General features: G+C 38.8%; 1 protein-coding gene across 3 annotated transcripts in view; it reads left to right on the top strand.

Moving 5' to 3' along the window:
• The window catches only part of DSCAM (DS cell adhesion molecule), a 394883-nt gene that overhangs the window by 253783 nt on the left and 123034 nt on the right, over positions 1–18066 (top strand). For all 3 annotated transcript variants that reach the window (XR_006742300.1, XM_036446831.2, XM_036446832.2), the window contains exons 9-11: positions 1576–1854; positions 6453–6572; positions 15899–16072. Coding sequence is in view for 2 of the 3 variants with exons in the window: in XM_036446831.2 (XP_036302724.1) it covers positions 1576–1854; positions 6453–6572; positions 15899–16072 (573 nt within the window). In the remaining variant the exon portion in view is untranslated. The remainder of the gene's footprint in view (positions 1–1575; positions 1855–6452; positions 6573–15898; positions 16073–18066) is intronic.

Below are 18066 nucleotides of genomic sequence, written 5' to 3'. Positions count from 1 at the left end.
AGCAGCTGCTATCGGCCCCCTGGGCTCTCTGCTGACATTCTATTAAGCTCTCCCCCAACGTGCTCATGAATTGTGTTTCATTATCACCAGTTTACACATGAAGAAATAGAATCGTAGTTAAAGAAACTGGATAAAAAATTACAGGGAAGGGTAGGGAGATATGGGGGAGATAAGAGATCAACCAAAGACTTGTATGCATTCATATAAGCATAACCAAGGACGCAAAACTCTGGGGAGGGCGGGCATGTATGGGAGTGGGGGGACGTGGAATGGTAATATATGTATACATATAAAACCTTAATAAAAAAATGAAAAAGCAACTGCTAATTACTGACCAACACCCAACCCATATTTGTTTTCATTTGTTCTCCCTCCTATGAGAAAGAATAACATTAATTTTTGAGAAACAAAACACAGAAAGGTATTAGCCTTACTTAACATTCTTATTAAAGGTGCATAAAGAATAGGAGTTATACATTACTAAGAGAAAGAGCAGTTAATTGATTAAAGAATAAGAAGAGTCTAAATTAACATTTGGCAGCATTCAGAGGCTCTGTGTTATCATAGAGAAAGGAACTCTCATCATAGAGAATAAAAAAGCAGACTTGGAGGTAAGTGACATGTTGTAGATATGTACATACTTCATGTAGGAAGGGTATGTCAGAACCTGTTGCAGGTCACATTGGAATTTCTGCTCCTATAATACTACAAGCTCTCACTGTCAGCAAGACTCAGAAAATTTTCCAGAGAAGGTAATGCAATGAACCAGATAGTGTAAGCAATGTGTCTCAAAGGGGCAATTTGGTGTATCCAAATCATATGAGTCTTTAAAATTACATGTTTTCATTTTTGCCTCTATTTTTTTATATCTTATGTAAAATATGAGATATGAGACTTTCAAGACTTTTTAGAGCATTTATATTGCAGACCTGTGATTCATGGCTGAAGTCAGGGAGACAGCATTTGTAGTGGAGAGAGAAGTGATATGATTGAAAATTAGGTCTCTAGGTTTAACCTGTATTTTTTAAAGATGCTTCCTGATCTAATGTTGGGAGCAAAGCAACGAGTTACAAACCTGATGTTGAGATTTTTCTGAGAACAATGACTTCTCTCTCTAACTAAATTCTTCCTTTCATCATGAAAACATTTAACTATTTTGGTTTTTTTTATGTAAATATTTTTTAAATAGATGGCTATCTCTTTTTTCCATTTAACAATTAAATAGAATAAATGATTCAGAGTCTTAATTAAGTACTATGATTTTGTTTTGATTGCACAAAAGCTGACTATTCAAGGCCCCAGCACAAAGCCTTCCCCAACTGCTGGGCATGTCACAGTTCTTAGTCTCTGGCACCCTTTGACTTGCCAGCGAGGCTTCTGATTGAGCCCTCATCAGTATCCTGCATTCTCAACATCTGGTTTAGACGAAGAGATGAGATAATAAGTAGGAGTGTTGCAACAGTTGAAAATAGGATGCTCAATGTCTTGCAAAAGGTTTACAGGAAAAGAACATATAAAATATTCACACAGCTCATTAGTGTATTTTCTCTATTACTTTCTTCCCCTGTCTTTCAGTCCCACCTTTTATCCAACCCTTTGAGTTTCCGAGATTCTCCATTGGCCAGAGGGTCTTCATCCCATGCGTGGTGGTCTCAGGGGACCTACCTATCACGATCACCTGGCAGAAGGATGGCCGGCCAATCCCAGCGAGCCTCGGGGTGACCATTGACAACATCGACTTCACAAGCTCCCTAAGGATTTCCAACCTCTCCCTCATGCACAATGGGAATTACACCTGCATAGCCCGGAATGAGGCAGCGGCCGTGGTGCACCAGAGCCAGCTAATAGTGAGAGGTGAGCAGGACACATAGGAGGGATGGTGGTTAAGCAGCCAAAGTTATGGTGTTGGTTTGAAATATTATAAATGTACTAGAGGCCCCATGCACAAATTCATGCACCAGCAGGGTTCCTCAGCCTGGCCTGTGGGAATGAGCCAAAACCGGCCCTCTGACATCCCCTGAGGAGTCCCAGATTATGAGAGGGCATAGACCAGGCTGAGAGACCCCACAGGTGCATGATCAGGGCCAGGAGGGATGCAGGAGGTTGGCCAGCCAGATTGGGACTTCAGGAGGACTCCAAGGCCTATCCCGATTAGAGGACCCCAGCAGCAAGCTAACCTACCAGTCAGAGAATCTGTCCCCTGGTGGTCAGTGCACATCATAGTGAGTAGTTGAGCAGCCTTAGCATATTATTAGCATATTACACTTTGATTGGTTGAATAGCCGACCAGTCAACTTGGACACTTAGTATATTAGGCTTTTATTATATAGGATAACTAGAATTCATAGAACTTGATGTAATCCCATTAAAAAAATACACAAACATCTAAACTCCAAACCAAGGTTTTATCTACCTGAAAAATGAAGTTTCAAGATATTACCAAAAAAGAAATATGTCTAGATTTTTTTTTTCTAAATGCAAAGAGATCATTGATGATTTTAACCAGGTCAGTAGCATGGCCTGATTTATCTTTCTAATTATCACACTAGTAGCTGAGCAATGAGTGGACTGGTCCAGAATGTAAGGATAATAGGTAAGAGACTATTTCTGAGGTTCAGGCAAGATAAAAAGTGCCTTGAATGAAGGTGGTAATGGCAGTTGAATTTGCAATATATATTGGAGGTGAAGCAAACAACACATGTTTATTAAGTGAATGCTGCAAATGAGAGAAAGAGGAATTTATAATGAAGAACATATTTTACCTAGTAAGGTAAATGGAATTGTCTTCCACATAGGTAGAGAAGATGCAAGTAATAACAATTGTGAGAAGGGAAACAATGATGTGGGAGAAACAGAGACTTAGACCCAAGGCATTCCAATATTTAAGATTCTAGAATAAGGAGGCATCAACAAAGGAGACAGGTAGAAAGAACAACTAGTGAAATAGGAGAAATTCAAGGGACTGCGGGCTCTTAAAAACAAAGTAGGAAGTGTATCAAGAAAAATAGGTCATGCGATATTTCAAAGCCCACTAGGAGAAAGAAAGAGGAAAAAACAATACTTGGTCATTGAGTTTAGGAAGATGAATATTATTTGTGGCCTTAAAGAGTGGCATGGCTGCAGTAAATACCTGATTAGTAAGGCTTAAGAAAGGGGGATGAATGAATATGTAGGATTTAAAAAAAAAAAAACTATTTTCATATTTAAAGGTATGTTGCTATGACAGACAGCAGAATGTGGAAAAGTTAGAGATGAACATGGGACAAAGGAAGCTTACATGCTCATTGAAATGAGTCAATAGAGAGAGAGAAATATGTGGCAAGTAAAGAGACAATAATTATAGTATCAAAGTCTTTGAATTAATAAACTGGGATTAGATTTTGGCATTAGTGGAATCTGTTCAAACCTAGTATAGTATTATGCATAGTGTGTGTGAGAGTGTGTGTGTGTGCGCGCGCAGGCGCGCAAAAGGTAGAAGCAGTAGAAATGATTGGAAATTTCATGAAGGCAAATTTTGGCTCAACTAACTTGAAACACTAACTTAAAAATTTATTGAATGGAACCACCAGAGAGTAATAGGTAATGTATTTATTCTCCTACTGAAAACAACTATAAAACTGGACAAAAAATTATAAAGCAACAATTTTCAGGGAGTGGGACAGCAGCACAGAGCTGTGATCCTTGAGAGAAGAAATATGAGTTGAACTCCAGATTTCTTCCTGGAGCACTTTCTAAACCCTGACAGGGTATAACAGTGATCGTGCTGGGTGGAGAAGACAGAAGTAGGAATTTAGAACTAGAGCATGGCAATGAAATGAGTACAGAATTTGAGTATAAATTATATATTTGCCAGAATCATCAGTACCTATAATAAGAGATGAAAGAGGGATATGAAAGATAATTCTCAATTTTATGGGCAATTTCCATCTGTAATTACCTTACAGTCAAAATATGTCAATGGTTATTTCCCATGCAAACCTCTTTGATCAGTTTTTAAGTGACATCCCTTTGGATTAAAACCAAGTCAATGTGAGTGGTCATGGATCAATTATAATTAGACATTCTTCCAGAGGAAATACAAAAGATTAGTTACCTGCATATCTGACAAGGGGTTCCTTGCTCTTAGCAGAATTTGAGCCAAATAGATCATAAAATGTAGGTGACTGCATATTTGCCTTCTACCTCAGCAGGAAAAATCTGGCATGATGTCTTACAGTTTGTAATTTATCCTTGAGGTTGATGGATTATTTTTATTAGAAAAATTTGCTCTACAAATTCTCTAGTATTTTCCTAGAAGTACACTGTGAGGTAGTCCTCCCTGATCATCTTATTTTAAATATATTTACATTTTATTAAATATACTTGACTCAGAATATCATTTAAGTGAAGTAAAATTGCTTCCAGATAAGGAATATTGAAGAGATTCATTGACTGTGTAACTTATTTAACTTGTGAGTTGGGAACTGTGTTATGTTAAAGCTGCACCTACCTGAATATCTCAAATTAACTAGCACCCCTGTGAGACTCAGGCACTCTTCTGAGAATATTTATAATCTTAGTTCATTTGATCTCCACACCAATCCTATAAGATGAGTGATGTCATCAGTCCCCATTTACACATAAGAAAATTAAAGTTAAAAGACATTTGATAACTTGCACAAGATCATCTAACAGGAAGTAGCAGATTTAGAGATTTAACCCTTTGGCTCCCTACTCCTAGTCTTTGTTTCATTGTCTCTTCCAGAAACACAAAAGTGGGTTCCATTGACAGATGCATCTTGTGTCTTTTTTTTTTTTAATGGAAAAGGACTTGAGCAGATGCTTCTCAAAAGAAGACACACACGTCCAATGAGTACCTGAAGAGATACTCATAAGAAATGCAAACCAAAACCACAATGAGCCATTAGGATGGCTACTGTATTAATTTGGTAGGGCTCTTGTAACCATATACAACAGACTGGGTATCTTAAACAGCAGGTATTTATTTTCTCACAATTCTGGAGGCCAGAAGTCCTAAAGTGTTGGCAAATTTTGTTTCTTCTGAGTCCTTCGTCCTTGATTTGCAGATAGCAGCCTTTTCTCCATGTGGGCACATGCCTGGTTTTTGTCTGTGTGCCCTAATCCTCTCTTCTCATAAGAACACCAGTCAGATTGGATTAGGACTCACCCTAATGGCCTCATTTTCACTTGATATTTTTCTCCCCTCCTTGGCTATTTTTTTGGCCAAAGTGACCTTCACTATGGCTCAGATAATTTCAGTGTGCTTCTAAGCTCCTAAGCTCCTTCTAACCTAGACTCTGATCTTCCTCCCAGTCATCTCATGTAGTGGCTGGAACTCCTGTCTTCCTACATGTACATATAGGTTCACCTTTTTGTTTCAGAATGAAGAATCCTGAAAATTGCAGGCAGGCAAAGTTAGCTTTTCAAGGAATTGTGAGAACGAGAGGAAGAACACCCATATTTGCTAAGTGCATAATATAGACAACATAATCTGTTTCCTCTCACATAATCCTGCCTCATTGAAAGCCCATCTCATAATTCATCATTGACCTGTTGGAAAAGATTCCAAGATTCTAACACCTGCAAATCCTAGAAGAATCCATATCTTCTCCTTAAGAGAAGACTTGAATACTCTTAAAATCACAATACCTTAACTCAAAGCACCTGCTTTCCCTTGGCAAGTATGTTTGTATGTTTTCAATGAAGTGTATGTGTATGGTTTGAAGAAAAATAGAATTTTTCCAACACCACACAAAACTCAAGCTTCTTAAATAGCTATATTATATAGCTTTAACCTGTTTCTTAAATTGCTATACTATAAAGCCATCATGGTACCTCACATCAACTAGCCTTCATAGTCCCCCTTTGGCCCAGAGGGTGCTGACCTCAGGAATAACAGTCTATATGTCTTCATCATATATTTGAGAGAAGTTCAGTAATATGCTTTGTTCTTTATCCTTTAGGGAATGCCTTTTCATTCTCCCTTCATCTCCTATTTCAGGAAGAGTAATTATCAAATGCTTTGAGCAGTCCACACCAAGAAGAATACTTAATCTTCATAATTACTCTTTGATGAGCAAATATGTTTTATCTCTTCTTCAAATTGTGGTTCTGATTCTATTTTCCATGGAGTGGATCCCTGAAGATCTTCCAAAACAAATCAAAAACAAAATGTCACAGTCGCTTGGTGTAGCTCAACTCCCACACTCTAGTTTTCCCCAGTGCAAAGTAACTCCATCTGCAGAAGCTCATTGGTATAAATAAGAACAGTTGCCTGCCATGAGATAGCATCCCTAATTTATCCCAAATTGCAAATGCTGTTTTTTTAAATTTCCATATATATAAAAATACTTCGTGTTTTAATGTTCACTAAATTGTTGGGTTTCTTAAAATCATACCTTTAATGAATTGTGATCTTGTCTGAATTACTGGTGACATTTCTCTCTTTTCAGTTCCTCCCAAGTTTGTGGTTCAGCCACGAGACCAGGACGGGATTTATGGCAAGGCTGTCATTCTCAATTGCTCAGCCGAGGGTTATCCTGTACCCACAATAGTGTGGAAATTCTCCAAAGGTATGAAGTTACTTGTTTGCATGTCGTCTGTCATACATATGCCCATTCCAAAGAATTAGATGAGAATTTGTAGTCCTTCCAAAGATGTTTCCTGATCTGTCCCCAGTCTATCTTTCTTTTACACATACTACTAGTAGTCAGCCTCCGTATTTCATTCAGACCATGACCTATCTATTTGTAGATAACGTGACCTGGAAAAGATCGTGAATGGGGAGGCAGGTTACGCCTGTAATTTATTTCAGCACCTGGGACAGTTCTGCGTTGCCTACAGATATTGCATAACCATGCTACCTGGAGACCATGCAACCCCTATAGGTGGAAGTACAAGTAGAAATCATCAGAATTGCTCATTTTGGAGCTTTATTTCCCCAGTATTCACACATATGAGATTCAGTGGTTTAGAAGATTGAAAACACGGTTCTTTTTATTGTTTTATTTAACTGGTCACCTTAGATTGTACAAATCACATACAAAAATAAACACATCCAATGTCTATTTTGAGCTTTCATTTCTAATCATGCTTTCTCTTCAAAAGCAAAGCAGCAGTTTCTTTCTAAGGAAACACTGTAAACAAGGTATGAATAAAAATGTGCAAGATGTAAACTAATGGGGAAGCCATTCTGGACACTGTAAATATGACTTACATCTATCTTATCATCTTCCCCACGAAAGGTTCTTTAGCTACGTATATGAACATGCTGGAAGTTGTTTTTGTGTTCTCATTTAGTAATTTACTTATCAAATAGTAGTTGAGGGTCAAATATATACTAGTTGGATAAACAAACAAATGAATTTAATCTTTTTTGTAACAATCTGGGACCTACTGTATATGTTTGTTATGAGTGTATTTATTTATATTTATTTAATCATGGTTTGTATTCTGGATGTTTCTGTTTAAAATACAGTGTTGCATTTTTTTACTATGAGAAATAACAATTATATCAAATAAACAAATGGCACATATCCTACAATCCCTTCTAGTGTATTTCCTTCCATGAAAAAGGAAGAGAGGGAGCCAAGAAGGTGATAGACACCTTTGAGTTACAGGGAAAATCAATTGAATTATTTTAAGAAATCTCTGAGGCTGCAGCATGCCCCATCCATTATCCATATAAAAGTGGTTTATTCACAAATACAAGCCTATTATTCAGAGTGTCTGCCCACGTGACTTCTTATCTTGAAGCCCCATGTTGCATTATATGGGCAAAAATCAACATCATACATTGAATTTAGTTTATATAGGTGTGCATACGTGATATTATGTACATTTTCTGTGATGCTTATCTTCTTCAAAATTATTTCTAATGTTTGCCACTGTGGATATTCCCTGCCTCTTAGGTTGTGTCCAGTTTCTCAGAACTATAAACACCATGGCAATGAGCATCTCTGTAGGTTAATGCAATGTGTGTAAGTGTGATTGCTTTCTCCCACTAAATTCCTAGCAATAAAATACCATGAGCACATTCAAGATCTGGGTCTGTACTGGCCCAGGTCCCTTTGGAAAATGTTAGAGTAATTTACATTCCCTCCAGCAGTATGAGGCTGTGGGTGTCCCTGCATTCTTGCCAATTAGATAAGATCTTTTTATTCTGTCTTCACAATGTGATGAGTGAAATCCTTTTCTGTTTTAATTGCATATTTAGGTCACTGATGCTATTGGAAGTGTTTTTGTTCTGTTAACTGGCCACTTCTGTTTTCCCATTGGGAAATTTCTTATGTATGCGCTTGCACACATCTCTGTGTCTTATTTCTTTGCAAGAGTATTTTTCACAGGTTAAATAATGCTTTGTCTGTCATAGACAGCACATACATTTATTTCTTCCCATTATTGATGTGCAAATTAAGCTACAGTAGCCTATTATCTTTAGATTTCATGTGTCATATAAAATCATCAAAGAAAAAAATTATAAATGGTGGCAAACTGAATTTTAAAAGAGTTAAGTTCCCTGAAATAACATCATTCAAAGATGACTACTGCAAACATTTTTTGCTTAGCCTTTAGACCTCTCCCCAGGCATGCATAGATAGATAGATAGATAGATAGATAGATAGATAGATAGATAGATTGATGATAGATAGACAGACATATATTTCTGACTTATAATCTTCTTTCTTCAGTTAACAATATGCTATGGGTGTCTTTTCTTGTCAACAAATATGGGTGTTCAATATGATTTTTTTAATGTCTGTGTAGATTTATATTAATATATCAATAAGTACATCTACCTACTTTTTTAAATATATTTTATTGATTTGATTTTTTACAGAGAGGAGGAGAGAGGGATAGAGAGCTAGAAACATCGATGAGAGAGAAACATTGACCAGCTGTCTCTTGCACACCCCCTACCGGGGATGTGCCTGCAACCAATATACATGCCCTTGACCGGAATCGAACCCGAGACCTTTCAGTCTGCAGACCGACGCTCTACCACTGAGCCAAACCGGTTTCGGCTCTACCTACTTTTTGCCTTATGATTAAATTCAGTGACTTAAACCACAAAGAGTCTAAATGTAGATAGTTCAGGACTAATTTGTTTTCTCCTCTAAGTCACTAGGTACCCAAACTGTTTATATCTCTCTGAGCTGGTGTGGCTCAATGGTTGAGTATCTACTTATGAACCAGGAGGTCACAGTTCAATTCCTGGCCACGGCACATGCCCAGGTCATGGGCTCGATCCATATAAGGGCTGTGCAGAAGGCAGCCAATCTATGATTCTCCCTCATTATTGATGTTTCTCTCTCTCTCCCTCTCCCTTTCTCTCTGAAATCAATTTTAAAAAGGACCACTGAGCTCAGTGGCCATTTCCACCTTCCCAGGGAGAAGGGAGAGGGCTACCACTCTGATTCAACTCCCTTGTCAGATCTTTCCAGAATGTGACATTAGTCAATTCTGCTAACATCTCCCTGGCTAAGTTACCTTGAGCCTTAGGGGGTCTGCAAGCTGTGTTGCAGCTGAGCATACCTACTTTATGACCACAACTTGTGCTAGGCCACCGAGTAAGAGGGGAGGATGGGCAAGGGGCAATTAGGTGTGTCCAACACTATGGCTGGATATTGTGTGTTTGCTTTTTCTCGTTTTTCACTGTTATAAAAATGTCATAATGACTTCTATCTCCTTGGCCTTTGTAGATGTGTCCATTTTGCCCTAGGGATAAATTTCTACATGTGAAATTGCCGGCTCAAAGAGTAAGCAGTTTCTATGGCCTTCAGTATGCAGTGACCACTGGCCAGGATTTTAATGTGCACAGTTTCTCACATTTCACTGCATTGCCTGCCTTACAACCAATAAAATATCACGCATTGTGCTTATTTTTTTAATGTTCCCCAATCGAATATAGAGATATTGCGTATTACTATCCTAATTATCCAAATAATAAAGATACTTCTTAAGAGGAGTGTAGCCTTGTTTATGGAACGATTTCCAATGATCAAATACTCGCTCAGTACACAGGTGCAGCTCCTTTTTATGTGACAAAAATAACAAACAAAGCAGACTCTGCCTGTGGCTCTGAGAGATGTAACCATTCACCATGGGCTGCAGCATTCCTGGGTAAATGCAGCTGCTGCAGAAGTGAAACAATCTTTGCTGAGAATAATGTTATTACATTTTTTTGACCTTGGGTCTGGATACGCGAACTCTAAGACATTCAATCCTGCCTCCTGATATTTGTTCTTTTACACAAACAAATGAGGCCTCTTATCTGAAAGAAAAAAAAAAAATGTTTTCAATCAGGGCTTAACACCTGGTGGGCCTCACCTGTGCTCCAGAAAATGCACAGCTAAGCACATATATGCCATTAATGGTGGAGACAACAGGTTTCAGTAACTGTCTGGACCATGGCTATCCCTTCGTTAGCTGCAGAGGGCCAGGAAGGGGCTGCTAGTGATAGAGATTGCCGATGCACAGCCCATTGCCTGCCTGGGCTTCCTTTGCTCTCTGGCTGCCCACAGCCAGGGCCACTTCTGAGCTCCAGGGAAGCTTTGGTCCTGGGAATGTCCAAAGACGGGAGTCCGAGTGTGCCTGTGTTTCTGGGATGGGAGAGGAGTGGAGAGCAGTTTGCATTTAAAATTGGGTCATCTGCCCCGCCATTGTGGCACCGAAAGGCTACTGGTTCGATTCCCGGTCAGGGGCCACTCACTGAAATGGACAAATCCAGGAGAGCTCATGAGGCTGGGGTTAGGGTCAGGAGTCTCGGCCTCTCTCTGCTCAGAGTCACAGCCATGGTTCGCCTCTCCTTGTCCAACTGCATGTACACTTCTCAGTAGGCAGGGCTGGTAGCTCAGTCGCCTATTTTGTGGTTAATGTTTTAGCTATTGTGCTGCCTAATTCCATGCAAAATGGAGTTTATATTTTCTATTTCTCTTTCTCCCATTTGCTTTTGTATGGTTTCCAGGAAGAGAAGAAATGCTGGTTTTATGCTGCCATCCTTAAATCCTTATTGTTTATATATTAATCTTTATTAAATGTTTGGGCTTCATTTTAGAAAAATAAGGAAAGTAGGAATCTAGGAGAACTAGGAGAAATTATCAGTTAATAATTGTGGACTAAGTTCAGACACACACCACCATCTGGCTGCAGGAAAATCACTTAACCCGCATGAACCAGCGCTTTCTCATATGTGAAGCAAATAGGATAAGGGCTTAATGTGATGATTGAGTAAGATGATTCATAGAAAGCATTTATTATTATGGTGCCTGGCACACAGCAATGAGTCAATACGCATTAGCTGTTATCATCATCATGGTTATTGTCATCATCCGCTCACATGGCTAGCCAGTTGTCCTAAAACCATTTACTGAATAGCCCAACCTTTCCCCACGGACTTGAATTGTTTTATAATCTGTGGGGAAAAAATGTTTCTATAGAGGTCTGTCCTTTTATCCCTCTGTTACACCGACCTATCTATTCTGGCATCATGACCCCATAAATCGGAGGTTCATCTCTTCCTAATATAATTTAGTATGTAGTATAATTATACTCTGTTCATTATTTTCCCTTTTCAAAACTGTCATAGATAGTTGACATGGATTTCTGTTCACCTGTTCTGTTGCCTTGTGTGAACAATCTATCAATACATGTATGGAAATGGGATTATTCTTCCCATTTCATAGATGAGGGAATTAAGGCTGCAGAGAGAGTAGATGACAGGCCAGTGAAGACTTAAGAATGGAAGACAAGACAAACCAATATGTGCTGCTGCCTTCCAAGTGGGCCCCCTTGGTGACACTAAGCTATTCTTTTCCCACTCTTTCCACTCTTCCCTCTCCCTCAGTCCTTGTGAACACTGCTAGGAATATCTTCTCAATAAATTAGGAAGGCCACACCGTGTTAGCATAGCCTGTGATTGGGTGTGTGCCTTACACAGCGCTTTAACATTACCTTTTCATGTCATAGTAGGGGTGTCGAACTCAATCAGAGAAGGGGCCAAAATCTAAAATCCAGCCTAAATCGCAGGCCGAATGGTTTACTGAACAGTCATAAACTGTCATTGTGATGGAAACGCAGCGGAGTGCAGTGATGACAGCACGGTGTGGGCCACATTGCAAGGCCTGGCGGGACGAATTTGGCCCGCAGGCCTTGTGTTTGACACATGTATCATAGAGCATCTGCATTGTCCCCACTTGACCCCAGCTGTCCTCAGAAAATGGACCGCTCTCTAATTAATGACTCTGGTTTCTAGAGTGCATCTTCTGGCTAATAACCCAACGTGTTTACTTATGCTAACCAGATTACTGAATGTTGAATATTGTATGAACTCTGTTAAAGTTTGCTCTTTATAATAAATGGTGAATTTAAAGTCGATGATGGATAATTTTATCAAATTGTGAGGAAGTTCATGTCCCTTAAAAAAAAAAGTTCTAAACTTTGGGACTGTCATCCTTCTTATTCTTTTTAGCAAAAAGCATGATCAGATTTGTAAATGGTGTCACCTACATGTTAGGTTCACTTTCTGTGAAAAAAAAAGGAGAGGTTGTTTTTCAAATGCATTTATACTTTGTTTCTGTCTTCTTTTGGACCTTTACCTAAGGAGGCACTTTCTCTCTCCAGATAGGTATTAATAGATAAGACTTTTTCACTGTTTAATTGAGATGGCTTAATGTTAAATTTTATATTGTAATTTATTAGTATACATGCATCAAATATTACAAATGTTTTTCTGGGGAAAATTCTTTGAAGAAAGGAAAACATGTATTTTTTATATGAATAGTCCTGGAACTTTCTCATATTCTATCAGCATTTCATTAGATTTGCTAGGTTTTTGTAATTTAGGGTTTTATATAAATCCCATAGTGTTTTGAGATTTCCCAGTTTACTGCCTAACTGATATATCATTTCAATCCTGCATTTGTCTGGATTTTCAGGTTGTGTGCTTTAAACAAAATCAGACTCTCGCTGTGTTGTTAACTTTGAGAAAGGCATCAATAGCCTTTACAGTCTTTCAAACTGTGGACCCAGTTAAAACACTTCAAACTCACAGGCTTCTTTCCTGTTTTTAAAGCTTCAAAGTACCTCTCATCCATAAGAAGGAAATTTATAACTTATAAAACCAAATCCTTAAAATGCACAATTTTTATAGAAAAATAATGATCATCTTAGTAGGTGATAAAAAGATAGCCAGTGATATTCAACATTCTATCCCAATTAAAACAGCAAGAACAAAAAATAGACATATTTTCTTTTATAAAATAGAGATATGGAAACATTTCTAAGACACAAAGTGCTTTGGCAAATGAAGAAGAAAAAGACAAAAGTCTAATAGACTCATGAGCAAGGAATATGGATGGAATGTTCACTAGAAGGCAAGTACACAGAACTGGTAACTCATGAAAAGATGCTCAAGCACATCTATAAGCAAAAGAAGAGAGAGAGAAAAATAGTTAAACTATGCACATTTAAAGTGAGATGTACACTGTGTTGATAAAGATCAAAATGATTAGCAGTGTACATGGATAAGAAAACAACCCAAAATGGACCACTTTCTAATTAATGACTCTGGTTTCTAGAGTGTATCTTCTGGCTAATAACCCAATGTGTTTACTTATGCTAACCAGATTACTGAAGAGGTGAACAGAAATCCATGTCAACTCTCTAGCCCCATTGAACTAAAATCGGCACATCTTCTATTAAGTAACTTAGCAATACATTTTTAACATTTAAATTTGCAGAACAGGTGAACAGAAATCCATGTCAACTATCTAGCCCCATTGAACTAAAATCGGCACATCTTCTATTAGGTAACTTAGCAATACATTTTTAACATTTAAATGTGCAGACTTCCCCTTCAAGAGATAGGCTATCACTATATCCTCCTCTCTATTGATGGATTGATTGATACATGGAGAAGTTCATTATAAGATGGTCTTGTTGTGGAGTAGCAAAGATAGAAAGTTGACTTGTCATAAGTGATTAAACCATTAGAAGCAGAAAATAACCAACAATAGCACAAAGGTATTTGGGAGTTTTCCAGCTTTATTTGTGTTACTGATTTTCAATTTTAGTTTTGCTATGAAATTAGAACATAATTTATAATATTTTTATCTTATAGAATATACTGGAATTCATTTTATGGTGTACAATGTTGTCGCTTTTTATTTTATTGATTGATTAAGGCATTACATTACATATGGCCTCTGAGCAGCGGGCACAGAGTGGCCAGGCCCCACAGGGGGCTACTATGCACAGATTCTTGCGCAGGGCTACTAGTAATTATTATAAACTTTCTGCTTTATAAGATCTGTTCATGTTTCCTTCTCAGGTATTTTTGGGAGACATTTTTGTGTGTTTCTCATATTTTATTGAATTCTGGCCATGGTGCATGAAAGAGCAGTTACTTCAAACCTTTACTTTTTACCTATATTTATGCCCATGGCCTGGTCCTCCCATCCTGAGCCAAAGATGAAATTGTTTATATAACCCAAATTTACTGGCAGGGCTTTCAAGTCTTTGCAACTAAGTGTTTCCCTAGTGGCCTGTGGCTTCAAATTTATGATTCATTCAAAGACAAATAGGACATCATAGTCTCTTTTTCATTGTTAGAATGGAAATGACATTCTTTTGTCTTTCTTCATTCTTAACAGCAATGAAACTCTATTTTTCATGTATCCTCTCCAGCAGTTTTATTTTGATAGAAACGGCCTGTTGTAATGATCCTGCTTGTTCTCTGTATTCTGTGTGAAAGTTCCCCTTACATACACTGTTAATCTCCTTTAACTCTTTGGTAGGGCAGGTATATCTGCAGCAGAAAGAAGGGATGGTAAGGCACAGCCATGGTCTCTGCCCCTGTGAGCCAAGAACACCAATAGGTGGACAGTCAGTTTGGTGTGGAGACTCAGAAGTGCCCCCATCTCCTGTGACTACTCACTGGTTCAGACCCATGGAGGTTCCAGGGCCAGGGAGACCAGCAGCTCCTCTCGGGAACACACCCTGAGCCTACACTTAGGGCTTTCTCCAGGAAGATGGAACTCATCCACAGCCCTGGGCCCTCTCCCTAAAAACATCAGTCTCACGTCAGAGATGAGAGAAGCCCTCACACCATCCTAGTCCCACCCATGTCCCAGGAGAAGGGCAAGCAACATAGCAAGCCAATGCAAACTGTCACTTCCCCAGGAATCACTCAAGACATTCATCTTCTGTTATGTTATTTCTAAAATAGGTTTTTCAGAACAGTTTTATGTGGTTTTCTCATTCACATTATGTCGGAGCTGTGTCATTGTCTCCTTGAGTGCGGGCCCTCTGAGGAGAGAGGTGCTTTACTGCGATGATCTGACTTATTTATTTAAATAGCATCAAACAACATCAATGTGTTTCTAAACTGGAACTCAGAAGAGAAATCTGCAATACTTGTATCATCTTTGTAGACTCAGCTGTGTGTAGGAGCAAGGTCCTCAGATGCCATATCCCTGGAGCACTAGTGTTTACATACTTATATATGAAGTCCTTGGGAACACCGGGAATGTATTGAGTGCACTGAGAGGCAGCTCTTTCTGTAGTCATTCTACAGTGATGTCTGAATAATTTATCAGGTACTTAATACCCATTAAATTTGTCTTTTTATGTAGAAACTATCTGGAAGGCTTCTTACTCTTGATCTCAGAGTTTGAAATGCTGTCATTTTAAATAAATGTATTTCTCTCCAGACAAGTATTTCAATGTTGGGGGGAAGAAAAAAAAACACACAAAACACATGGTGTATCCCGTGACTGTCATGTAGGCTATATGTTAAATGTCAATCCCTTACCTCCATTAATCTGGGTGAATATGGGCTCATTGCCTGCCCACGTGTCTTCATGTTTGCATCAATGTTCCTCCTTTTATTTCATTCCAGGGGCTGGAGTTCCCCAGTTCCAACCAATCGCCCTAAACGGCCGGATTCAGGTGCTGGGCAACGGGTCACTGCTCATCAAGCACGTGGTGGAGGAAGACAGCGGCTACTACCTGTGCAAGGTCAGCAACGATGTGGGCGCAGACGTCAGCAAGTCCATGTACCTCACAGTGAAAAGTAAGGAAGAAGATGGTTTGTTTTACCTACACAGGTTTTGGGGGGCTGACAATTCCAATTGTGTCCATACACATTTGGCTAAAAACAAAACAAAATGTTGGTTTGCTAGAACTGTGTCCATGCTTTGATGTACTAGAAACACAATGAAAGGGGAGGGTAAAAACCCAGCTAATGGCTGACAGCATGCTCATGCCCCCTGGCATCTGGGGCACAGAGTCACTTGCTCCTCCCCCTCAGTCCCCATGGCCATGGGTCCAGGCACTGGGCAGCCCAGCAGATGAGTGGGTGTCTGCCTTTAGCACCTGTATTTCTATCCTGTCGGTTTTATGGGGGAAATGCCTAGTTGTGTTCTCAGATGTGTTTATTTCAGATGTCCCTTTTCATGCATTTTATCATTTACAAGCTCGCTTATCCATCAATTTCCTTTTTAAGGTCCTTATGAAATCAAGCAACCGAAACTCATTACCAAGTAACACACAACTATACGACGGAAACGTGTAGCATTGCTCAGGGGCCACGGTGCTGACCCACTTTATAGAAAGGGGCCCCTGTAATCAAATTATTTTCATATTTCAATAACTAAACCGCCAAAGAAAGAATATACAGTGGACCGGCATTTACTCAGTTGTTAGCAGGTGGTTGTGCATAGAGTTGGTCATGAATGGCTTCCATCTTTCTTCGTGGGTATGATTTTCTACGAGACCAATTGGGATTCCTTCTCAACTGCAAGGCTTTGACCAGCTTTATCTTCTTTACTTTAGTTGTGCTAGTGATAGGTTGGAAAGAATCTCTGCCATGTCACTTATTAGGGGCCTGCAATTTAAAGGTTATTTTCAGTGGTGAGTCTGTGAGTATGTGTTTATGCGTGTGTGTGTGTGTGTGTGTGTGTGTGTGTGTGTGTTATTTAAAGGCTAGCTACACAAAGACTAATATTCTTCCCATTTCATTAATAATTTAGCCAATCTGGTAGTCTATTATTTCCAACAGAACAATGAAAATATTAACTTGTCTATTTGCTACACTTTTATGTCCTGGAAAAACATAGTTATGAAATAGGTTTGCTTCAAAATATGTTTTGCACATATCAATGCACAATTTTGACTTCTAAGTTTTACACTCTGGAGGAGCTTATTTACAAGAATCTGAAAACATTGTTGGGTCACTTAAATTCAAAGTTGAAATGGTAATTTAAAAAATAATAAATTGATGAAATTATTAAGGAAGCCCAAAAGCTGAGGGCCAATGTTGATGGATCTTTTCCTAACAATAGGCATATATTTTGTGACTGCTTTGATATATTTTAAATGTACAAAATATTTTTCTATCCAATATATATATATTTTTTTTCTAATAGCTACAAAGTAATATACAGATGTAAATGCACTCAACCATGGACTTTGCCCTCATAAATGAAAGAGCTTGTGTTTGGAAGAGGAGAGAACAGCCTACAGGTTTGAATGCCAGGTGGACAGTGTAAGAAGAGATCTCCTGTGATAGTTCTAGAATAGATTTTATTATTTTATTAAAATATATTTCTATTGATTTTATAGAGAGAAAGGAGAGGGAGAGAGAGAGAGAGATAGAAATATGGATGAGAGAGAAGCTTAGATCAGCTACCTCCTGCACACCCCCTACTCGAGATCAAGCAGGCAACCTGGGCATATGCCCTGACCAGGAATTGAACTATGACCTTCTTGTTCATAGGCCTATGCTCAACCACTGAGCAACACCAGCCTGTGTATGTGCCCTGATAGGGAATCGAACTATGACCTCCTGGTTCATAGTTCATAGGTCTACACTCAACCACTGAGCCACACCTCCAGGCATCAAGACACATTCTTATTACTCAGAAATTTCCAAGGATGTTTGAGACTCTTTGCCAAGACCGTGGGACAAAGACCAGGTATATTCTCTATTGTATCAGAATCAGACACTGCCTCTATCCAGGGAATACATGTGACTTACTCTATTTTCCAGCGTATAAGACGACTTTT

This window comes from Pipistrellus kuhlii, unplaced genomic scaffold (genome assembly GCF_014108245.1).
Source record: "Pipistrellus kuhlii isolate mPipKuh1 unplaced genomic scaffold, mPipKuh1.p scaffold_m20_p_2, whole genome shotgun sequence".
Classification (NCBI taxonomy): domain Eukaryota; kingdom Metazoa; phylum Chordata; class Mammalia; order Chiroptera; family Vespertilionidae; genus Pipistrellus; species Pipistrellus kuhlii.
Note: the sequence above shows the minus strand (reverse complement) of the source record. Positions and strands in the feature narration are given on the sequence as shown.